Below are 25,462 nucleotides of genomic sequence, written 5' to 3' on the forward strand. Positions count from 1 at the left end.
CACATTCTTTCGACATTATTCTTGGAACTGAAACTAACTGGGACGAAAGCGTCCACCCTGAAGAAATTTTTGGAAACAATTATTTTGTATTCCTAGGCAATAGAAATTTAAATCTCAGTCAGAAAAAGTCAGGAGGCGGCGTCCTCTTAGCCATAAATGCCAGACTTAATCCAAAAGAAATTGTAACTGAAAAACATTTTCAATTTGAACAAGTCTGGGCCAAAGCCACTATTGCAGGCCAAGTACACATTTTTGCATCAGTATACTTTCCGCCGGACCATGCAAATAAACAGTCGTATGAACTATTCTTTAAAACAGTAGAAATCATAACATCAAAATGGAACCGGAAGTAAAACTTCACATTTATGGCGACTTTAATCAAAGCAAAGTCGAATTTATATCTGACCAAGAAAATGAAGCAATTCTTCTCCCAGTCATTGGGGAAAATGAAACTTTGCATTTTCTCTTTGACAATATTGCAAATTATGGACTTTTCCAAATCAATCATGTAAAAACCAAAGAAATTCATTTTTGACCTTTTATTCACTAACTGTATTGAAGACTTTCATGTACAAGAATCTGTAACCCCCCTTTGGAAGAATGAAGTCTTCCATACAGCAATTGAATATTCTATTTATGTCCATAAAAACACTTTGCCCATTGACTGGGAATATGAAGAAGTCCTGGAATACAATAAAACAAACTTTGTAGAAGCCAAACGTAAACTACTTGCAATTGACTGGCAAAATTTATTTAATAATGAAGGAAATGTCGACGAATTAGTAGGAAAATTCTATAAGGAAATTAACACTATAACATCTGAAACCGTACCTACTAGAAGAAGACGACGTAATAACACAGGCAATAAATACCCAGTGTGGTTCACTCCACAACTAAGAAATTTAAAAAATAGAAAACAAAAAGCCTACAAACTATACAGAAACAATACAAATGACACAAATCTTCTGAATTATCAGAATATTTCCGACCATTTTTTTTCGGCACTCAATTCTGCCAACGAAGAATATAATAGTAAAGTCGAATCTGAAGTCAAATCATGCCCGAAAAATTTCTTTAATTACGTAAAATCCAAATCCAAAAGTAGTAACTTCCCATCGCAAATGCAACTGGACGAAAATGTAGGCAGTAACTCAAAAGAAATTTGCAATCTTTTTTCAAAATTTTTCAAAGAAGTATACACCTCATTTTCCGAAGAAGACCGCGACCGCGACTACTTTTCTTATATACCGGAATTTCCAAATGACGTCTCAGTCAATTCTTTGTCAGAAACGGAAGTACGCCAGGCATTGAAGGACTTAGACTCATCAAAAGGACCAGGACCCGACGGAATAGCACCTGCATTCCTAAAGAACCTTGCAGAAGAATTGACATATCCACTGCATCATCTTTTCAACATGTCAATAAATACTGGAAAATTCCCACAAACATGGAAAAAGTCTTTTTTGGTGCCTATTTTTAAGTCAGGCCCAAAATCAGACATACGTAATTATCGCGGAATTGCCCTTTTGTCTTGCATTCCAAAACTTTTCGAATCTATTATAAATGAAAAAATGTTTCAGCAAGTAAAAAACCGCATCACATGTAAACAGAACGGCTTTTTTAAAGGCCGCTCTACTAGCACCAACCTTTTAGAATTTGTAAATTTTACACTGAATGCAATGCATAATCGCAATTTCGTAGAAGCAATTTACACAGACTTTAGTAAGGCATTTGACAGAATCGACATACCATTATTACTCTTCAAACTGCAGAAAATTGGAATTCAACCGAATCTTTTGGAATGGCTTAAGTCATATTTGACTAAGCGCGAACAAATTGTTCGCTTCCAAAATGTACTATCGGAATCAATTCATGTCACCTCTGGGGTTCCGCAAGGATCCCATCTAGGACCTCTTCTTTTCATCTTGTATGTAAACGACATTTCCTTCATTCTTAAAAAAATTAACGTACTTGTATATGCAGACGACATGAAATTGTATATGGAAATAGGAAATGCCAATGACAGTCATGTATTCCAAAACGAAATTAATCTTTTCTACACATGGTGTAGTAAAAGCCTACTCCAATTGAATGTAAAGAAATGTAATTCCATTGCCTTCAGCAGAAAACATGAAACACCAAACATAACAGTATTATTAGGAAACCAACCAGTAGAAAAATGCAAAGTAGTACGTGATCTAGGTGTCATCCTAGACTCACAACTAACTTTGTAGAACACTATAACACAATAATAAACAAGGCAAAAGTACATTAGGCTTTATAAAGCGCTTTGCATTCAACTTCCAGGACCCGTATACTATTAAATTACTCTATATAACGTATGTCAGGCCACTCTTGGAATACTGTAGTATCGTCTGGAATCCATACTATGCCGTACACCAAGCACGTATTGAATCTGTCCAAAAACAATTCTTACTGTACGCACTACGTAAACTTAACTGGACTGCATTTCCTCTCCCATCGTATGAAGCACGCTGCATGCTCATAAACATACAATCATTACAAGAACGTCGTAAATTTGCCATGCTCTCTTTCATCAACGACATTATTTCTCAACGCATACAGTCAGCAGCATTATTTTCAGTAATACGCAATAGTATTCATGAACCAAGCCGTACTCTTAGACATTCACAACTTTTTAGAATAACTGCATACACGACAAATTATTTAAAAATTCGCCATTAAATCAAATGATGCGCTTTTATAATGAAAATTCACAGTACATACATTTCGACATGTCTAAACCGGAACTACGAAAAAATCTGTACAATAGAAATAATATCTAGTATGTAAGAAAATTGTAAGTAGTCTACATAAGCTTGACGAATAAACAATAAACAATCAATTTTGAGGGAACGATTCTCTCGACTCGGAATTTTGGGTGTAGTTATGAATGTTTGAAAAATAGTGATTTTTGGAAAAAATCGAAGTTTCATGCAAAAACAAGTTTGACATTATTTTTTAATGCAAAATTGAATTTGCAATCGAAAAGTACTTTACAATTTTTTTGATAAAGGGCTCTGTTGCGACGAGAAGTGCCGATTCCACTTTGCGAAGATGTGCTAAAAACACCCCTCGTGTGTGTGAGGTTATTGTCCGTGATTTACTTTACAATTGTATGTTCTTGACGGTTGTTGTTCTGTGCGACAGAACGAATTAGAGGAAACCAGAATTTTATTAAATGTGCTTGCTTTTTTCGCGCGTACCGTTCATAAGGAAACAACTAGTACATGAAGGAACACAATCTGGTAATTTGACGATTTTGGTGGGATATTGTTGGACCAGGACAACCGATTGTAAGATCATTAATTTATACTTAAAATACATGCTAATAAATGTTTGTAGCTTTTAGCTGATAACCACAAAACTGCGGTGATTCTGCTTAATTGGCGGCAACAAATCCTTCTAAACAGGCTCCGTTTTCAAGATATAGCTACCGAAAGTTTGATTTTAGCGAAATATTTGCAGTTTTTCAATTTTTAAAAATAGTGACGTAGCATTTTAAATTGGCGTAATATTCAATGTTTGGCCCTTTTAAAATGTTTGTCTTGTTTTAAAAAATTTCAAAATATTTTTTTCGAAAGGATCGGAAAATTTCACGAATGTTTCATGTGTTAACATTGATAATCGGACCACTAGTTGCTGAGATATCGTCATTAGAAAATGGTGGGTTATTTTGGCGAGATTAAGAAAACTTCAATTTTCGTGTTTCTTCTTCTTAAAGCGGCTCTATCTTAGCAATCGAGGTCCAATCTTCAATGTCTCTTAGACAATTTTATAGCAAATTTTCTGAACTTTTCAAAAAAAATATTTTTAGAAATGGTCACTTATGGTCACTATTTCTAAAAATTGAAAAACTACAAATATTTCGCTAAAATCAAACTTTCGGTGGCTATATTTTGAAAACGGAGCCTTTTATCAAAAAATCTGTAAAGTACTTTTCGATTGCAAATTCAATTTTGCATTAAAAAATAATGTCAAACTTGTTTTTGCATGAAACTTCGATTTTTCTTTCCAAAAATCACTATTTTTTCAAAAATTCATAACTCGGCGGCAGATTTTTTGACCATGTTTCTCTATAGCTCAAAAGTTGCGGATTTTTGACCCCTAAAACATATCAAAAAATCTCGAAAATAAAAAAAAATACGTATTTTGGGAAATTTAGTCTTAGTGAAAAAAAAATTGATAAAAAAATCTGCTATTTTTTTTCCGTGTATCTATATTTTTCTCAAAAGTCCTCAACAATACCTACAACTTAGTCGAAGATACCAAATTGATCAGAAAATTCACTCAAAAGTTACAGCTGTTTGAATATTGACATACCATTTTTGTATGGACAGCAGCCAAAATTGTATGGAGACTTGTATGGGTGAACTAATGACGCAAAATAGCTTATTTGGTCTTAGGAAGGCCCCACAAAGTTTGAGCCAAATAAAAAATACAAAAAATAAAAATGGTCGAAATCGGCCGATTTCGTAGAGAGTTGCTCTACTTGGTTAAATTCCAAATTTGACCTCAATCTGAACTTAACTGCTTAATGAAAGTCGCCATCAATATCTTTTCACTTGCGCTAACGTTTTCAAAGCGCTTAAGATATGAAATTGCTTCCAACTACCGGCAACATGTTCGTTTGAACATTAGTTAGTCACTCACTTGAAAAATAATCCCGAAACATGTAAATAATTTGCAAGCGCCAACAAAAAAACAAACGCGCCAAGTCTTTTGACGTTTGACTTTTGACGACCCATTCCAATCGAAGGCTGAAGAAAACCGAGCGAGAAGCGAAGGCAAATAAAGAACAAAGGGTGGCCACCAACACCACCAGCAGCGCCTGTTGGAGTGAGCCAGTGATGCCAGGAAACTTTCTCTGTAAATGCTACTATTCGTGAGTGTTCGCTTAAAAATTCATCAATTTTGGCAGCACTAAGCAGACCCAAAAAAGGGCGGGAAGCAAAAATAACTAAGCTGAAAATAGAAAAATGGGCATGACCCAATGCATTCTCGTCTGATTAGAATACATTTGGGAAATATTTTTTTAAATGCTTGTTAAAGTAATAGAATAACTTTTATTAAAAGTGAAAATAAACAGAAATGTTCACAAAAAAATGCTCTACTCGTTGGAACACTCCAGATTATGCAGCATCGTTCAAACCCGAACGCTTATTAGGTTTAAAATGGGTATATTTCCCCTACGTATCACAACTATGAAAACCCTAAATTTGACAGTTTATCGATAAAAACCAAGTTATTAGTCAATTCTCACAACTATAATTAAGCTTGAGTTTCATTTATTCCAGCCATAGCGAATCGATATCGATAAACTGTTCCAAATTTGTGGGATGACTGTATTTTAACATTTTCTAACAGTGTTTTTATCTTTCCTTTCCATTTCAGAATGTTCTCCGCAAAAACATTTCCACGAATGCAAATAGCTTGAAAACGCTCGTGTTTTGGCCGCAACATCTAAGCAGAACCTCATCCCACACAGTTATCCATGATTGTCAACAACAAAAACGACCGCGGCAAGAAAAAAAGGGCGATTCACCACCCTTGCCAAACATTTGAAGCCCCCACCCCCACCGTGCGTCGTTTAAACGGCGATTAAGATAATAGTGGTTGCTCTCAAGAGTAGTGAAAAGCCGGGGAAAAAAAGATAAAGGAAAAAAACAAAGCTTGAAAAAGGCTTGTGACGACAAAGAGCGCAACTTGTTCGGAAGAAAGTATTTGCAAAAGTGCTCTCAGCCGCCCTCTCTCTCTCACACAAACATTCACGTGAACAGTCTTCGAGAACACTTTAACTCGTTTGTTTGTTTTAATTTTTGGTTTATTGTTTTGTTTCTTATAGGTGTATCACCTCTCTACTAGTCTGGTTATCGTGTTCTAAGTGGGAACCACTTAAGTTTGTACGTTTGTTACTTTTGTTTTCCTAATTAAATTTAGTTTAACGCTTTTAATAGTTTTGTTAGTACACTGCCATCCGGTGCTTAGTTGTTGAAACGAAATAAGTATTATTTTCCAATACCTTTTATAGATATTAAGAGACCAAACCAAGTGCGTGCGAACAGCAGACCAATAGCAATGTTCTATTTATTACTGTTTATGTAAGTGTGCGCGTGTGTGCGTGTTACTCCTGTATGTATGTCGTGGTGCCACGTGGACCGAAGAAGCCGCCACTTTCCATGGATGGCCGATCGACGTGCTGAACTAGGTTAAGAGCCGGTTTCGGAACGGGTTCAACGACGATTTAAAAGTGTTCGAGTGTGTGTGTGTTGTTTTCTCTATTGTGTACTCATCGTCATCGTTGTTGGGAAAGGTTCCTAGCCCCGCACGACCCATCATCCCCTGTAACTGTCTGTGTGTCGGATCCCCGCTCGGAATTCCCGGTATCAAACCCGCCCCAAAACAAAAAGTCGTAGACACCCAACCCCGGTAGAGTAAATCGCAAATAGCTCATAGTATGACCTTGACGGTGTCGGAATCGGACGGCAACACTCTGCGCAACAATAACGCCAACGCCAACAACAACAACAACACTCTCAACAGTTCGGATATGACCGAATCTCTACCCAGTTCTGAACTCTCCCTGCTAGCAAAACTGGAGGCCGCCAACAAGCTGATCGAGAGTGACTCGAAGAGTCTGAACTCGCTGCAGAGTTCCGCCCACAGCCGGAAGAGCTCCGACACCAGCCAGATTTCGCTCAACTCGGGCGCCTCCTCCGTCGGGGAGGAGGACATCTGGTCGACATGGGCCAGCATCGTGGCCGACTGGGAGGCGGGCCAGAAGCGGAAGGCGCCCACCGTTAAGGAGCTGGTCCGGAAGGGCATCCCGCACCACTTCCGGGCCATCGTCTGGCAGCTGCTGTGCGGGGCGACCGAGGCGGACAAGAAGCAGTACGCGGAGTACATCAAGGCAACGAGCGCCTGCGAGAAGGTCATCCGGCGGGACATTGCGCGGACCTATCCGGAGCATGACTTCTTCAAGGAGAAGGACGGGCTCGGGCAGGAGGCGCTGTTTAACGTGATGAAGGCGTACTCGTTGCATGATCGCGAGGTCGGCTATTGCCAGGGCTCGGGCTTTATCGTGGGGCTGCTGCTGATGCAGGTGAGTCGGTTTATTTTTTTGCCTTCCTCACCTTCACGTATACATATCGACTCAGAATCAAATTCTGAGCAAATGTCTGTGTGTGTGGTGGGATGTTGATCAAAAAATTTGCATTGGGTTATCTCGGCACTGGCTCAACCGATTTTGTCTGTTTTGGTCTCATTTGATCCGTCCTGGGGTCCCATGATACGCTATTGAAAATTATAAAGTTTAGTAAGTACTCCAAAAGTTATGCTAAAATAAGATGTTTATATGCTTCATGATCTTCCATGCGACCTGCCGTTAGATAGGTTATCAAAAGACCTTTCCAACGATTTCAAAAGATTACATATCTGACAACCCTATCAAATGTTATAAGCACTTAAGCACATACGTGGAACTCCGTACAAATTCGCGCTCAAAACGTGGGTTGGGAAAGAGTCGGCTAGTGGTATAATTAGAATTTTGTCCACGACATTATCATGGCATCCTTTGACCAAAGAAATTTCACTATACCAGGTAGACAGACACCAAACGTAAACAATGAAGCTCTGCTTACGGATGCAAAAAAAAATGTATTATTTAATAGCAGCTGAGAAGTATTTATAGCTAGAGCATTTCAGCAATAATGATATTATCGAAATCTTACTGTAGAAGCTTCTTTTGAGGCACATAGAAAAAGTTGCCGACCCCGTCAAGCTGCTCAAAGGAACACGCCTGTCTGAGGGGCATGACAAAGGCCTTAATATATTAATTTTCGGTATTTAATACATTAAGGAATTAAATTCCTCATGTCATTTGAGTTTTGACAGCGCCACACCTGCTTTGAAAACATTGGTTTGCCTGGTGTCTCTTTCGCGCGCTCGGCTGTCAAGTTTGTTTTGGTTTCGCGCTTGTAAAAAAATGGACTTGTTAATTATTGTACTATCGAATATTTCGATAAACTGCTGAGTTCTAGACATTCTTGGTCACGTTGGATAAAAAAAGAAAGATGCGGAGAAGATTCTGGAGCAGGACGGTGTAAACGTGCCATAGGCGGAGAAGAGTTGGAGCCGGCAGAATTTGATTACATTGGCCAAGCAAATCAAAAAGCTGCGAAAGTGCGGTTTCATCGATTATGAAGAACCTGCGATGCGCCTTGCAGGATGCAATTCAAGTTTGAAAATTACAATCAGACGTCGGACATTTACCCTCGGTTGCTGGAGTCATTAATCCGGCAAATGATTCAGGTAGCTGGCCACTTTAACGCTCGCAGGTTCAGGACCGGGGGCCAAGGAAGAGGAAACATTACCAGGGTTAGTTTCTTGGAGTGGCATTTAGTTAGGAGATGACGTTTTGGTAGATTTGATTGAAAAGAGACAAATAAAATAACCAGGGTGGCCACCAGATTTGTATTTTCAATTTCCCGTTTTTTTCCCGGTTTTCTCTCGAGGCCAGAAAGAATTTTTCCATATAGTTTGAAATCAAATTACAATGATTTTTAGGGGAAATTCTCATATGTTTGGCAGGTTAAGCACTTCGCTCCTAACTCCATTCAATTTGCTGATTTTCACTATTTAAGCAACTAATTTTGCAAAACTTTTGATAGAAACTTGCTTGCTCACTTCTCATTGAGCTATTTATTACTCGATTTCAGTTGAAAACGCTTTTAATTAGCTTTAATTGAATGTCAAAGTTCTGACCTGCCAACATTAGAGGCACGCTGGAATTAGATGCTGTTCCCTATATACTGGGTCTCGTGGCGCAGGGGTAGCGGCTTCGGCTGCCGATCCCGATGATGCTATGAGACGCGGGTTCGATTCCCGCCTTATCCACTGAGCTTCTATCGGATGGTGAAGTAAAACGTCGGTCCCGGTTTCTCCTGTCTCGTCAGAGGCGCTGGAGCAGAAATCCCACGTTAGAGGAAGGCCATGCCCCGGGGGGCGTAGTGCCAATAGTTTCGTTTTCCCTATATACTGACGTTAGTATCAAAATACTTTTGAATGCATACACAACGTATACGTTCCGGTGAGGCGAGCCGTCACAATCTCCTACAGCCGACGATGACGTTTGGCGTCGTGTTTCTTATTTATTCACAGTTTCTTAGCATGCGTTGATTGTTTAAACCGAGATTTTGAAGAATTTCGGCGTCGCCGGATGTTTCGACTTTGCGCAAACTAAGGGTTGAACGGATGACCTAGAACCCTTAGAAAAAAATGTTCCTTGGACCTCCCCCGACTCGGCTACCTAGTGTAAGTGTGGTCTAAAGTTTGTCGCAAAGCTTGTAGAATCGTTTGAAGTTAAAGCACGCGTTTTCCATAGTAATTTCCATGTAAACTTTAACCCCCGAGCGACAAGCCAGTTTTCAACCAAATGAGCTCAAATTTGGTATGAGAGTCCCTATGGGTACCCCCAACAAGGTGGCCCTTATTTCAGCCGGATCCAAGCACTTTCGAAAAAAAAATACCCACCCTAGTATACATTTGGTTCAATATTTTTATTTCTTAAGAAACATTTCAAATTGAGTAAAAAAGTAATAGGATTTGAATTTGAGTAAATGATTGTTTAAACAAAATGAAATAATATTGAAATAAATATTTAATGAACAACTCGACGCCAACATTTCAAAAAGCATCATGTACAAACTATGCGTTTTGAGAAAAACGCATTTGAATGTTGAGCATCCATTTTCAATTCCCATTTTAATATAAAAGCAAAATAAGATGTTCTAATAATAACAAACGATGACAAACGTTGCTTTCATTGATACTTGATCATCCAAATTCAATAAAACATTATTTCCGTCGTTTTATTTAAGAAAAACAAACATACCTTCTTTTAAAATCACCAACGTCTATATCACCCTGCTGTCATTGAGGGGGACGCTTTGTTATGAATCGTTTTTCCTCGCCGAATGTACATGGCGCTTTGTTCATGTTGCTTTTTTTTCGTCACGAGGTTCATGTAGTCTTTTGTTTGACAGGTTGACAGGGCTATATAAACAGGGACTGCTGATGGCAGAGATTTTGTTTATGTTATTTTATTTGAAATCATGATTAAACAGACTTTACTGAAGTAACTTTTGCTCATTTTTGGTGCACCCAAAATTCCGAGTCGAGAGAATCGTTACCTCAAAATTTATTGAGGGCTCAGAGCCAAAATCGAGAGAATAAATTTATCAACTCACACCACCATATCAAATGAGTTCATTCGTTAATTGATGCAATAAATCTCCAACAAGTGTCATACATCGACATCTGACCACTCCTTAGCCTCCAAGCTGTGGTGGCCGAGGCAGTAAAGTCCATGGGTTATTATGTCAAAGGTCTACGGTTCGATTCCCGTAGTCGACACTTTTGGTTTTTTGTTTTGACGGATGAACTTTTTTTGCAAATGAACCTCGAGAGGATAATTCTTTCACCCATCTCGAGCTGTGTTCTCTGTGTCCGTAAATGGTACCACTATTCTTTCGTCTCGATGCCATTATTCTCTCGGACAACCGCTGCCCAGTTTTGGGTGTGGAGAGGTAGCTTATTAGGAGTACTTTCAGAATATGCAATAATCCAGAAAGTGTCAAAATGTACATGATGCCTTTTGAAATGTTACCGTCGAAATATGAGTAATCCATGTCAGACGGTGAACACGTGGGAAAGCATCGATTGCAGTTTTATTACAAAATCATCATGTTACGTTATTTAGAATAGTTCACATTGTTACAGGAACATCAATAACTATAATTTTATTACTTTAAAGAATGTTTCTGAGCCAAAACTTTAGTTAATACTCTGCCACGTGTTCACCGTATGACATGGGGCGTCGTAATTTTCAGCTAGCCGTCATAGCATACTAGGGACAATACGTACATTTGAAGGGTGAATCGTTGATTCTGGAGACACCGGACGTCGATCCAATGCGCACCTTGGGGACAGAATGGACAACCCTAATTCCTTCTGGAATTTGTTCATTGGACCATCCCCTACACACCTGTCTTTATTCCGAGTGAATCCATGTTGTCCCCGGACCTGTAGGAACGATTGAACGAAAAGCATAAAAATCCCATAGTAATTTACATGTGAACTTTGAACCGCTGGGGACAGGCCAATTCTCAACCAAATGGGCTGATATTTGGCATGAGAGTCCCTATGGGTATCCTCTACTAGGGGAACCTCGGTTTGCCTGATTCTGAGAACTTTTTTGTTTTATGAAACACTTTAATGAGTATAAATATAGTTGTTTTCATTTTAAAAGTACCAAAAATGCTGAAGCATCATAATTGAAGTTTGAAATGATATTTTATAATAGGTAATAAAAACAATGCAACAAAACATATTTCGACGGTAACATTTCAAAAGGCATTATGTACATTTTGACACTTTCTGGGTTATTGCATATTCTGAAAGTACTCCTAATAAGCTACCTCTCCACCAAAAATAAGCAAAAATTACTTCAGTAAAGTCTGTTTAATCATGATTTAAAAAAAAAGTAACATAAACAAAATCTCTGCCATCAGCAGTCCCTGTTCATATAGCCCTGTCAACCTGTCAAACAAAAGACTACATGAACCTCGTGACGAAAAAAAGCAACATGAACAAAGCGCGATGTGTAAAATCCATCTTTTATTCATTATATCTATCATTAGAACCTCCACCATGCATCAAAACGCCAATAACGGTTAAATTTGGTATAAAAATATAAGTTTGCCTATGGAGAAATCAAAAGTGCAACATGGAGTCAAACCACTGACGACCTGACGTGATTTGAGAAAATTTAGACCGTAAATTCTCCAGCGATTGAGAAATTAAAAAGAAAGATGTGAACCGGTAACATGGAGTTAAACTTTCTCAACTGTCATGGTAAATTTCACAGAAGCTTGACGGAAAGTTTAACTCCATGTTGCATTTTTAATTTCTCGGGGGCAAAAAAAAACTTTTTTTTAAATGGCTATTTTTCTGCTCAAAAACAAATAACTGATGAAACAAATAGTCAAAACTTTTCAAAAGACTTCAGCTTTCATTGTTTTGTACAAAGGGTTATGAAAAAGTGCTTAACATATTGAAAAATTGTGAAAAATGCGCGTCGGCTCTACTAGGGGGTCCACTTATGGTTTAAATACCCTAATATGAAATGAAATAAAAATATCGGAAGTTTTTCCCTGGGCTTTGTCATAATGAGTGTCATAGGTTTGATGCTTGTTTGGCAAAGAGTATGATTTGATTCGATGTAGAATTAAAATCGAAGTGTTCAGTATATTGCTGAAGCTTCCATTTTTACACATAGACACCACTTCATGCTGCGAGAACCCACTTTGGCGCAGTCTCACCCAGTCACGAAATATTCTAGCAGAGCTGGTTCTGTCAGAATCCTGCTAGAACGGTGGAACATTTCTGCTAGAATGCTCTAAGAATATCCAGCTCTCTAAGAATTCTACTAGAATCTTGCTAGAACGTCGTGACTGGGCAGGGCTTAATCGATGGCCGGTAAGCTGTCATCGAGACAAGGAGGTTCTCCGATAGTGGAAGTATCACATTTATACAATGAACCGCTACATATGTGATTTTTCCCATTCTTAATGTGGGTGTCAGGTTAGGATGCAGGTTTTTAAAAAATAGTTTTTGTAGGATTTAGGATTTTAGCTATAAATATCAACTTTTTATACTTTGCCTTTAGTTATTTAGGGATAAAATTAGCAACAGAATTTAGTAATTCTATCAGAATCGGTGATTTTAAAAAAAGCATAAGCATAAGCATAGGTGCCCACCCGCAGTTGCTACTCCGTTATTGACCAGGACCTCCAGAAGTTACATCCACGAGCCGTGGAAGATAAGTGGGTGCTATCTTTCCTCGCTTCGCAACTTCTCAAAGGCCCCTATCATGCTGATCAATACCGGCGCCGGCCACGACCAGTGGTAGGGTCACGGGGAAGTGGATGGGAATGTTAGTCCGATACTTGAGTGATAGAGACCGCCCAATCGACTGCTTCTCCGACAAAGTATCACATGAGTTTTGAGGGGGTTAGTAGATGGGTATGAGGTCAGGATTCACGAGTGGCAGTGATGTGACCATGAGCATTTTGTTTATCGGTTGAAATTTTAAATCTTAGGCAGCCGGCTGCGGAAAGATAAATAATTGATTATTTAAAAAGTTTGTTTTAATCGAACGCGTGCCAACCGAGCGGTAGTGCTATGGGCTGGACTTATCAGTATATTTTTACTGTTGATACAATTAAGATAACGCGGGCAAATGTCAAAAATAGTAGATGAGTTAATACTAAAGCTGCCAGTTGGAATAAATTATTACGATCAACGAATATAAACGAAAAGAAAACAGGACACCACGTAACCGATTGTAATGAAATTAAAACAATAACTTAAACGAACTTAACCGGCGGCGTGCCTTCCTAACAACGATGATAAAAGAAGGACTTATAAATTTAAAATATAAAAAGACTCCAAAAAATACATTGCATAGTAACCGCGAAGTCCCGCTACTCACAATCGAATCCGAAAGATCGCTATCTAGAATTTTAAATATAGTATTAATTCGACCGCGATCCTCCAGAAATTCTTCGTCGGCGTGCCTTCCGATCAACGGTGATGTAAGAAGGGCTTTATTCATTAAAATGATTTTATATCATAAGCCTTAAAACATATTCGTCGGCGTGCCTTCCGATCATCGATGATATAGAAAGGACTTAATCCAGCAATACGACTTGCTTGTCTCGAAAAAAAAAAAAAAGAATTCGGATCGTTTCTATCGAAAACTATGTAAAGAGAACAAAAACAAACTCATTGGCCAACGAACGCGCGAACTAAAAATAAAGAAAAAAGAAGAAGAAGAAGACCAATCACCCCATGCACACAAACAGCGACACAAAAGAGATGAAAACAACACGAATCAGAAGAAATCCAATCACCCCATGCACTCGAACAGCGTCACAAAAGAGATGGAAAATAACACGAAAAAACAGGACTGAGCGTCCACACAGGCACCGCACTACTGATGCTATTATTTAATTATAATGACCAATCACCCCATGCACTCGAACAGCGACACAAAAGAGACGGAAAATAACACGAAAAAAACAGGACTGAGCGTCCACACAGGCACCGCACTACTCTATCAGAATCGGTGATTTTAGCATAAAAACCATTCTGGTTTGGCAAAATTTCCATAGAGTCTCGATCAATCAATAGTGAAATGATATCGGAATAAATTCGTTGATCTGTTGAACTAACGGTTGTCGGATTATGATTGTATCGACCATTGTTGCGAATCGAGGATCTACTGGAATTCTGACGATCAAATGGTCGTCTCTTTTTTAATTCACGACTTGTAAAATATGAACTGTTATTCATTTTTTTTGTTTTTTAAAAGAAGCCAGACAGGTTTTAAAAGAAACGTACTAGAACTAGGCTTTTAATTAAAATGTCGGGGATTTAAGATAAGAGTAGCTTTCGTATATGTTACATTAAATCTTGTATTCAATTCAAGTTAGGTAGTTTTCCGCAAATGAATATTTGGACTTTTATGAATAATTGAACATTTTGGACTTATGAATAACACACAACTGTGCATTTATTCTAGAGTCAGATCCATACAGCGTCAGTGTTTATTTGGTCGAAGTGTACTAATTCATTGGCAGATCCGATTCTAGTTCCCGAGCAGACGGAAATAACTTGGGAATAACATTCTTTGTTATTTGAAAATACTAGGCCAATAACATTTTATGTTATTTATAACAAGATTTGTTATTCGCCGTTATGATTTTTTTGTTATTGGATTGTTATTGTAATAACAGACTAATAACATTTTACGTTATTTTTCGAACAAATCTTTGTTATTTTTTTTGTTATTTTAACAACTAATCCGATCATCCCAATAACGTTTGGAGTTATTCTTCCATAACAAAAAATGTTATTCTCAAGTTGTTTTTGCTGTCAATCAATATCAGACCAATAACAATTTTTGTTATTATAACATAAACTGTTATTGAACTCTTATGCAAAAATTGATTTTTCAAGATTATTCCATAACACTTTCTGTTATTTTAACAGTATTTGTTATTGAAATGGCATGAATTTAGTTATTACCGTCTGTTCGGGTTGTAATGTACGACAAGACTACTGACTGACGTCACAGAATGAGGGCCCAGTTTAGAGGTTTCGACATCAACGATGTGCGGCTGGATCACACTCCCAAAAAAAATAAAAAAATCGGGAGTTTTTTTTTGGGTACATGCAAGAAGTTTCGCTTAAAACATAAATAAAAAATGCAAAGAAAAGTCGATTAGCGAAAACCTAGAATTAGCGAATCAGCGAAAACGTTACTAAGCGGTACTTTTCACCAAAATAATAATATCAGGGGCTTTAACGTTTCAGAAATTAAAACTAAATATTGATATCTCACAACACGGTTGCCAGATTTTTATACTGTTGATCTCATTGGTGAGGTCATTCATGGACGAACAAGCTTTTTATTTTCCAAATTTCCCTTAACTTGTTTGACAGGGTTGTCAGGTATTTAAATCTCTATGATAAATCGCAAGCAACGATCTCTCTTCCATTCTTTCTCTTAAGTTTAAAGAAAGTTTGAAGAATTTTGTATTCTGATTTTTGTTCAAAAAAGTGTGACCACCTTTTTGATTTTCTTCCAGAGAAGAGTTTAAGCAAAAAAAAAAAAAAATATTGTAAAATTGGGTACTAAAGCCCTATGTAAATTTTTATGTACAACGGTAAAAAACACGATTAAAAACCATTTCTGATAACTTTTTTTTTTCATTTAAATGCAAAAAAAAATATTGACAAGACAACATTTTTTCGATGGATCAACTATGGTCCCCTTAAGACGAGCTGTCAAGTAGGAACTTTTCTGTCAAGAAGGACCGCGAGGTTAATTTTTCCAAATTGATTTAAAAATCCATTTTAAACTCTTTGTGGTCGTACAAAGGGTCATTGTACTCAGAAAAATAGGCTTTATCGCTGTAAACAATAATATCAGCAATCTAAGCCTCATTTTAGGACCCAATTGGACAGTACAACGATTTAAAAAAACATACCCTAATCTGGGGTGAGTCGGGACACATGAGGCAAATTGGGACAGCTGATAAAGCCTTGTTACTGCACAAAATTTGGATATTTTGGATAGGTTTCTGATAGAACAGACCCAGAATAACTAAATTAGTGCATCGGATTCCAAATTTCGAGCTTTTAAAACTCCAAAACCTGCTGTCCCAGTTCGCCCCAGATAATGGTATACAATATGTTTATAATTTTAGTGATCAATGCCTTGATTAAAATTTACCAATTTGTATATCCACTCCACCTCCCCAGATGCCCGAGGAGGACGCCTTCTCGGTGCTGGTCCAGATCATGCAGCAGTACCGGATGCGGGACATGTTCAAACCGTCTATGGCCGAGCTCGGCCTGTGCATGTACCAGCTGGAGAGCATCGTCGCGGAGCAGATCCCCGAGCTGCACCTGCACTTCCAGTCGCAGAGCTTTCAAACCTCCATGTACGCCTCCAGCTGGTTCCTCACGCTGTACACAACGGCCCTCAACCTGACGCTCAGCTGCCGCATCATGGACGTGTTCCTGTCCGAGGGCATGGAGTTCATCTTCAAGGTGGCGATCGCGCTGCTCCTCATCGGCAAGGACACACTGCTGTCGCTGGACATGGAAGCGATGTTGAAGGTTCGTTCTTGGTTGAGCTCAACTTCCCAGACCAGATCTTGATCATGATCTTCTGCTTTACAGTACTTCCAGAAGGAACTTCCCCAAAAGGTGGAAAACGACAGCGACGGGCTGTTCAACCTAGCATTCCAGGTGAAGATCAACACGAAAAAGATGAAGAAAATGGAGAAGGAGTACGCCGACCTGCGGAAAAAGGAACAGGAAGAAATGGTCGAACTGAGGGTAAAGCTCACTACGCCTAACACCGGAAGATCCAACAAATATCTCTAACGACCCTTCACTTTCAGCGATTACGAAACGAGAACCGGCTGCTGAAGAAGCGCAACGAGCTGCTCGAGGCGGAGAGTGCCGAACTCGCGGATCGGTTAGTCCGCGGCCAGGTGTCCCGCGCCGAAGAGGAGGAAACCAGCTACGCTATCCAGTCGGAACTGTTGGCCCTGCGGAGGGTTCACCTGGAGGTAGCCCACCAGCTGGAGACCGCAAACGAGGAAGTGCGAGCGCTCAGCTTGCGACTTCAGGAAAATGTAAGTAGGCCTTTGCTGCGAGACCTAGAGGACTCTACATACTATCTGTTTTTTAACACGACGCGAAAGGGATCTCTGCTCTATAATAGCTGTAAATGTGTATAATTAACACCGTTTTCCCTCCTCCGTTCTCACTTGAAATGTGTTTATTTTGTACTTTTCTGTGGTCGCGGCGCAAAACAGGTTGCGGATAATTCGCTCGAATCCGTAAGTTATCGACTTTGACTAATAGCGACTGTGCGATGCATTGCATGAAATTTGTTTTGTGTTTTCTTTTTAATGATATTAATTTTTACCAAAAATTATATTCTGGGTTAAGTTTTTGCATGCCTGTTTCACATTTAAAGTAGTCTTTTTTTTATTAGTTTTTGATATATTTTTTTCCATTTATAGAAAGTTGTTGGGCATCATCCAAGCAACTTTATACGAAATATTTCGCCTTCTACGATCAAATTTACCAAAAACATCAGACCTATGTAGATTAGGATAGCTTGAAGTGGTCGATTTTTCAGAACATGTTTTTAGTGTAATCTACCTGTGAATGAATTGAGTGTACGTACACGAAAAGAAAGTGAGGTTAAATTTTGTCCGGCCAGCAAAATCAAACGGTGCGCTAGTGTGCGTGCGCAAAACGTCATAAATAGAGAGCCTATCGAGCTGTCAAATCGCAACATGGAGTCAAACTTTCTGTGCAGTTACTGTGAAGCTTACCAAGGCTTTTCAAAGAGTTTAACTCCATGTTGCACGCACACACTCTCACTTTTAATTTCTCGATATGGAGAGGCGAAATGTCACTCTCAGGGTTCCAATCGAACTGTTAAATCGGGGTTCCAATCGAGCAACAAGATCATGCAAGAACAAGGTTGGAATTAATTTAAAATAGTTTTGGCAAAAAAAACGAGACTTCTAACAATTACAAGTATTGTAAAACTGTTGTTGATAATAATCTGGTAGTTTTTGTTATGTTTGTGCTTGTTCGGTATAAGAAAAGTGCCAGCTCGAAAGAAAAACTACAAGTTTTTCAACCTTAAATTTGAGTGACTTTGGATGTTTGAAATTTCTCTCAGAGCATTTCATTTCCCTGTGTAGGTCCGTAGTCATAAAGCTCTATTCGGTTGCATTTACGACCCTAAACAACCTCCTACAATTTGGGAGCGATTGGTTGCGTCCACACTTTGCGCATTTTTGTATTGTGCTATCTTGCTCCTGTCAAAAGATACAGCGTGCTCAAAATTGGTCTAAATTTCCGTGCAAAAAAACACGTTTTAGTCCAGTTTTGAGCATAGCACAATACTTACTTCGGGAAAGTTTTACGGAATTTTCTCAACCTTTACGCTACTGTGTTGGTTTGAATAGTTTAGTAGAAAATGAAAATGATAAAAATTAAAATGTAGAAAAAGAGGATTTCTTCGCACTAATACAAAACTGAAAAGCAATGCGCAAAATGTGGACGTAACCAATCGCTTCCAAATTTTAGGGAGTTATTTTGAGGCCCAAAGGCATAAAAAAAACTTTGTTCTGGTTTGATTTGATCATTTTTTAAATTTTCATATAACGACGAGCCTGTCTAATGTAGATAGGAAACCCATGGCGGATTGGTTGTTTTGAAAAAAGTAATCTATTTAAGCTAAGAACGGGGCTCGGAAAGGAACACGGTCAAGAAAAGTAGCGACAAGACAAGACAAAGAAAAGTTGACACTTCGCACGGTGTGTTTCCTATAACAAACTTAAAATTAAAAAAAATCGGCAGGTCTGATATTTGGCACCATGAAAGAAGGGCTCTGTCCCGACATTTTGCGGGACCCGGCAAAATATTTCGTCGGGGGGTCTAGAGCAACTTTTTTTTGAAGATTTTTTTTCGATTTTATAGGATTTTTCTTCAGAAAAGTCGATTGAAATCGATGGGTTCATGTTCAATATAAGGCTTTCTAGTCACAAATTTACCAACACATTGAAAGTTTATTTACATGACAGCTGGACGTTTGTTTGCATCAGGTTTCCTATCTCTTTCTAGCAAAATTTTTTTTGTCAGGCGACTTCTAGCTGGTTTTTTTGACTGGCTGCCCGATAATTCAGACAACATAATTCGCAGGGCTGTGACAGCTACAGCTCGATCATTGTTTGCATCAGGACACTGTGACGAGGAGTTCGTCATTTTTGAGTTAAATTATATTTTTTTCACTGGGCCTAGAAAGCCTTATAAGCAAAATGGGGTTCATGTTCATATCCGTCAAATTTCTTATGAATGCGCCTCAAGCGACTCTAAATTACAATATTTGACCTCAAATCAAAAGTTTCCAACCCAAATTTATCAGATTTCTAGCTTTCTTCGAAATAACTTCAACATCCAAGCTGGAAACCTCAAAACGACCGATTTTTTTTTTTTTTTTTACTGTGAACAGACACGGACCACTGCGACACTTGCGTATCTATTGTAGTATGATCTGTTCTCAGGTTTTCTGTTTTTGCTGCTGCTTACAGCCTGCCGAACGATCGTCTTCCGTAGCGCTATTGTTTGAGCGAGACAGTTTTTGGCGAATTATTCGAGCAGTTGCCCCCTCTCATTCCCCAAACCAATCCCCCAAATGCCATGCCACACGAGCACGAGAGACCGATCCGAGGACGTGGAGATGAGCGAGATTGAGGGGAAATCTCGTTTATTTTTGACCCATCTAGAGATCGTTACCGATCATATAGCCCAATCTTCAGCTCGAATTTTGCCTGAGAGCATGTGACCGAGTCGAAAGTAGCATTTGAAGCTCTTCTCTGTGTATTGTTGCAGAGTTCTTCAACGCTCAGACTCAGTCGCCAACAGATCGTCCGAGAGATTGGATGGGATGGGTTTTGGGGAGGCTTGGGACTTGACATAGTCAATTCCCGCAGCAACCGAACTCCCCTCTCGACCGCCACCTACCCCTTTTGCCTCGCCAGATGGGTTTCAAGCCATCGACCTTCCGTTTACAAAGCGAAACCCGTACCACTACACCACGGGAGCTCGGCAAACGACCGAATTAGCCTTTCTAGTCAGAAATTTACCAACACATTCAAAGTACATTTACATTACAGCTGGACGTTTGTTTGCATCAGGTTTCCTATCTCGTTCTAGCAAAAGTTGTTTGTCAAGCGACATCTAGCTGGTTTTTTTAACTGACCGCCCGATATGTCAGCCAACATACTTCGCAGGGCTGTGACAGCTGCAGCTCGATCATTGTTTGCATCAGTACACTGTGACATGGAGTTCGTCATTTTTGAGTTAAATTATATTTTTTTCACTGGGCCTAGAAAGCCTTATAAAAATCTTTTCTTTGTACAATTTGTCATAAAAATACAGCCACAGATTGCCCGAATAAAAATTCGAGCTTAAACCATTGCTAAACTTAGAGTATTTCATTTTAAAGCTATTTGCTGCCCATGTTCGCATAAATGTTCAATATGCAAAAACAGCAAGCTGAGAAAAACGCATTTGAAGTTTGTCCCACACATAAGGCTACGTGTTTAGTTTTCGCGAAAACAAACAGGATTTCCTCCTGATTTCTAGAACAAAGTACTGGATGTTGTAGGGTTTTCTGAAAAATCACCCAATTTTGAACCAAACTAACATCAGTAACTCAAAAGCGTCAAAAATGCGTATGGGTCATTTATGCGATCAGGAGCAGTTTGTTACACGAAAGGTTCCCAACATTATTTTTTCAATCCTCTGCCATACAACACTATAATATTTTAAAAAATTTTCGAATCAACCACATTATCGAGAACAGTTTTCTGAACAATTTCCATAAAAAAGTATCAATTTTGGTTTAATATAAGCAGAGATATACTCAATTTCGTAAAATAAAAAGTGAATTTCTCCAAAATTTTTGGATTTATTTCCCATTCAAACGATGAAGATTCCAGCTTGAATTTTGGGGTTATTCCAAAGAAAGCTAGAAATCTGGTAAATTTGGGTTGTAAACTTTTTATTTGAGGACTTTTAATTTAGAGTCTCAGAGGCACATTCATGAGAAATTTGATGGATCATATCCATCAAATTTCTCATGAATGTGCCTCATAGACATGAACCTATAAATCTTCAAAAAAAAATCTTCAATAAATAAAATGCTCTAGACCGCCCGACGAAATATTTCGCCGGACTCCGCAAAATGTCAAGAAAGAGACCTTCTTCCATAGTGTGAAATATCAGACTTGTCGAATTTTTCATCTTAATGTTCTAGGAAAAAAACACCGTGGCTTCGGTTTGGGCGCGTGTGGCGGTGCGATACAATAAAAAGATTAAAATGTTACAAAATTTAAAAATTCAGAAAGTCAAAAATTCTAAAATTATTAATTTTTTTTTTAATTTTCATATTCCAAAATTCTTTAATTTTAAATGCTGCCATTTTAGTCACCATCATAAATAACAGAAAATATAACTTTTAGAGCTTTTTTGGAGTCAAATTTTAGGACAGAGACCGAGGCGTGATTCGATTATTCGGAGTGAGACTTTGACGAGTACTTCGTATAACCGAGTATTTTTTAAATATTTTATTCAAGAATGTTCAAATTATGGAATTCATGATTTCTTTTTTATCAGGAGCCTATTTTTTCAGAATTTAGAATTTTGAAGCTTTGCATTTGTAAGTTTTTGAATTCAGAATTTGTTTATTTTTTGAATACTTCTATATATTTTTTAAAGTACCAATGAGCTATTGTGTTTCATATCTAAAGTTTTTTTTGAAAAGGTCCAATAAACCAAATTTCCAGTTTTTGCTTTTTGGGTGTTTTTGAAACCGCCTTGAGTCGGGGGTATCAAAAAACAACCAAAAAGCAAAAACTGAAAATTTGGTTTATTGGACCTTTTAAAAAAACTCCAGATATGTTAACAGGACCTTTTAAAAAAAACTCAAGATTTGTATTTTTTAATTTTTCAATTTCGGAACCTCCCAATTTTAAATTTTTGTATTGTTAATTTCTTAATTTTAAATTTTCTAATGATTTCAATTTTGAAATATTCGAATATATTTTTTAATTTTCAATTTCAGAATTTCCAAATTTAAAATTTTGGAATCCATAATTTGAAATTTTATGGAATTTAATTTTTTATATTTCCAATCTTCGTACTCTTGTTTTTTTTATATTTGTATTTTTGAATTTCTAAATGCATTTTTTGTTTTTAAATTTATTTTTTTCAATTTAATCTTCAATTCTCTGAATTTTTCAATTATCAAATTTAAGATTTTTTAATTCCTTTATTTTAGGATTTCTCAATCGAAAATACCTTATTTAGATTTATTTATTTGAATTTATTGAATTCTAAATTTAAATTTTCACATTCGAGCTGTCACCGTCGGCGCGTAAACATCGTCGTCGAATTGTAGCTCTCGCGAAAGTTAATTTATTAGTGCTCCCGGTGTGTTACCCAGCACCCTGGGGAAACGAAAGCAGCCTAAGCCGCCGCCGCTGCCCGGCGAAGGCGATTCCGGCCGGGATAGTGCATCGCAGATCGTGCAGCGGGTGGACTACAAGAAGGCCCGCAAACAGCAGAAAGAAAGGTGGTGACGCCGCCGTCTTCGAGACGCCGCCGAAGAAATTCCACCGGCGGTATCTCATCGATTTCGGACCAGCTCAACGAACATCGGCCACTGACCCAACCCGGGAGGTCTTCCGGAGGATTCCCGACGGCGAATCAGTTCGAGATGCTCGACTTCGACATCTCCGGCGACGAGGCAGAAAACGTAAACAATGGCGGCGGTGGTGGAACTTTTGCCGTTGGTGATGGTGCTGCTGGTGGTGATGCTGCTGGTAGTAATGTGAAAAATCCGCCTCCTGCTCCCGCAAAAATACGCTGTCCGCCGATCTTCGTCCACGGTTCCAGTGTCCCAGCGCTTAACCGACTGATGTCAACAACCCAGCTGGGCGCCGACGATTACCACCTGCGGGTAAACAAAGGGTACATCCAGATCAGGGTGTCGACTAAATCCCACTTTACTTCTGTGGTGAGTACTTTGAAGCAGGCAAATGTCCAGTTCTACACCCACGGGACCAGTGATGAAACCCCGGTGAAAATCGTCCTTTCCGGATTGCCAGTGTTTCCGGTAGAAGATGTTAGGCGGGAACTCGAAGATGTGTTTCTTCGTCCCACAAGTGTGCGCCAGATGGGGAAATCGAAGCACGGTGATTACGCGCTATACCTGCTGCAGTTTGAGAAGGGAACTGTGAAACTTCAGGAGCTGCAACAAATCAAGGCGCTGTTCAACGTGATCGTCCGTTGGAGGCACTACTCCAAGAAGAAGTCGGACGTCGTCCAGTGTTTCCGGTGCCAGCAGTACGGCCACGGGATGAGAAACTGCCATCTGGAGGCCAAGTGCGTGAAGTGTGGTGAGCGCCACCAGACGACCGCATGCGCACTCCCCGCGCGAGCCGACGTCGTGGTCAACGACGACCGCTCACAAATCCGTTGTGCTAACTGCAGCCAAAATCACACAGCGAACTACAAGGGTTGCCCCACCCGCCTCAAGTACCTGCAGGACTTGAAGGCAAAGAAGAAAACGAGTCCCGCCAGCAGAAGCAACCTTCCGAAGGTGTCTGCAGTTCCTGCGCCTGCCCCCAGGCCACAAGGTGGCGACTTGAGCCAGCTGCTCGGCAGCATCGCGAATCCTGGGGTCTCGTACTCGCAAGCCGTGCAGGGCCAGCCCGAGTCGTCAACTTTGTTCACCGTCGAGGAGTTCATGTGCCTAGCCAGTGAACTCTTCACTAGGCTTTCGAATTGCCAGTCGAAGGCCATGCAATTCCTCGCCCTCAGCGAGCTCATTATCAAGTTTGTTTATAATGGCCAACCTTAGCTCGCTGAAGGTGATGAATTGGAACTGCCGTTCCATCCGCAACAAGGTTGTGGAATTTTTCCACTTCCTCGAAGCTCACGAAATCGACATCGCTGCAATCACGGAGACCTGGCTGCAGCTCAACAACTCGGTGTACCACGAAAGCTACACCATTGTTCGCGCGGACCGTCACTCACCGGATGCTGCTCGAGGGGAGGAGTTGCACTTCTGGTGCGTAACGGGATAAAGTACTCCAAGCTCGAAACTTCGTCCCGGGCAATCGAGTCCGTTGGGATCACGATCAATGTGGATCCCGCACCAGTGAACATCGTTGCTGTTTACTACCCTGGCTCGACCCGCAGGGCAACGCTTTGTCAGTTCCGACGCGAAATACGGCAGCTCAGCAGCATCGATGGGTCAGTCTTCCTGGTGGGTGACCTGAACGCGCGACATAGGATGTGGAACTGTGCCAGGGCCAACAAAGCAGGACAAATCTTGCACCAAGAGTACGAGTCCAAGGACATCTACATACACGCTCCGGATACTCCCACCCGCTGCCCCGCTGGACGAGGGAGGCCTTCCACGTTGGACCTGGTCATCTCAAACAACCTGGTGCAGATGTCGAAGCCGATAACGCACGTCGAACTCATGGCTTTCTACCTAAGGTACTCGCGATTGAGTGTGTAGTAGTGCGGTTGTCAAAATCGTTATCGCTGACTCTCTCACTCCACTGACACTGACATTGTTTATGTTTTGGTTTTCGCGAGTACCTATGATATACAGCCTTGCGTCGAACTGTCGTCGGACCATCTGCCGGTCACTTTTACGATCGACGCTGACGTTCCAGTCGCCCCGGCTGGAAGACTCGTCCGATGCTTCGACAGAGCGAACTGGATTACATATGCTCGCTCGATCGAGCGGGAGGTCGACCTTAACGCAAGCTGGATCAACGATTTGGATCGCTCGGAGAAAATCGACGACGCCATCGACAAGTTCACCGCCATCCTGAAAGCTGCTGAGGAATCCGCTGTCCCTTCGCGTAGGATCCTACCTCAGAAGAAAGACATTCCCGACGAGCTGAAGCTGCTAATCCGGCTGAGGAACGTACGGCGTAGGCAGTTCATCCGAAGACGTGACCCGCTCATCGGAGCGGTGGTGACCCACCTGAACAACGTCATCAGCACCAAAAGCGCCGAACACCGCTACAAAAACTTCGGCTCCTTACTAAGGACGCTGGACAACGGCAGCAACAAGTTTTGGAAGCTTACCCGCAACCTCCGGAACACGGTCAAGTACAGTCCCCCGCTGAACGTCAACGGAGACCTCGTAGCGAGCCCTTCAGCGAAAGCCGAAGCGCTCGCTAGTGCATTC

The 25,462-nt window shown here is 39.9% G+C and overlaps 1 protein-coding gene across 8 annotated transcripts in view; it reads left to right on the top strand.

Annotated features, from left to right (window-relative positions):
• LOC6035085 (ecotropic viral integration site 5 ortholog) overlaps positions 1-25,462 on the top strand; it is a 90,464-nt gene that overhangs the window by 42,008 nt on the left and 22,994 nt on the right. For 3 of the 8 annotated variants that reach the window (XM_038266846.1, XR_005279075.1, XR_005279074.1), the window contains 6 exons: positions 5,867-5,924; positions 6,053-7,123; positions 16,411-16,770; positions 16,834-16,992; positions 17,058-17,294; positions 17,478-17,501. In XM_038266846.1, coding sequence (XP_038122774.1) covers positions 6,479-7,123; positions 16,411-16,770; positions 16,834-16,992; positions 17,058-17,294; positions 17,478-17,501 — 1,425 coding nt within the window. In that variant the 5' untranslated portion in view covers positions 5,867-5,924; positions 6,053-6,478. Of the gene's footprint in view, positions 1-5,866; positions 5,925-6,052; positions 7,124-16,410; positions 16,771-16,833; positions 16,993-17,057; positions 17,295-17,477; positions 17,502-25,462 lie in introns of those variants that run through there. The other 5 variants (XM_038266847.1, XM_038266845.1, XM_038266848.1 and 2 more) reach the window with 2 other exon arrangements.

The sequence above is a fragment of the Culex quinquefasciatus genome, chromosome 1 (genome assembly GCF_015732765.1).
Source record: "Culex quinquefasciatus strain JHB chromosome 1, VPISU_Cqui_1.0_pri_paternal, whole genome shotgun sequence".
Taxonomy (NCBI): Eukaryota; Metazoa; Arthropoda; class Insecta; order Diptera; family Culicidae; genus Culex; species Culex quinquefasciatus.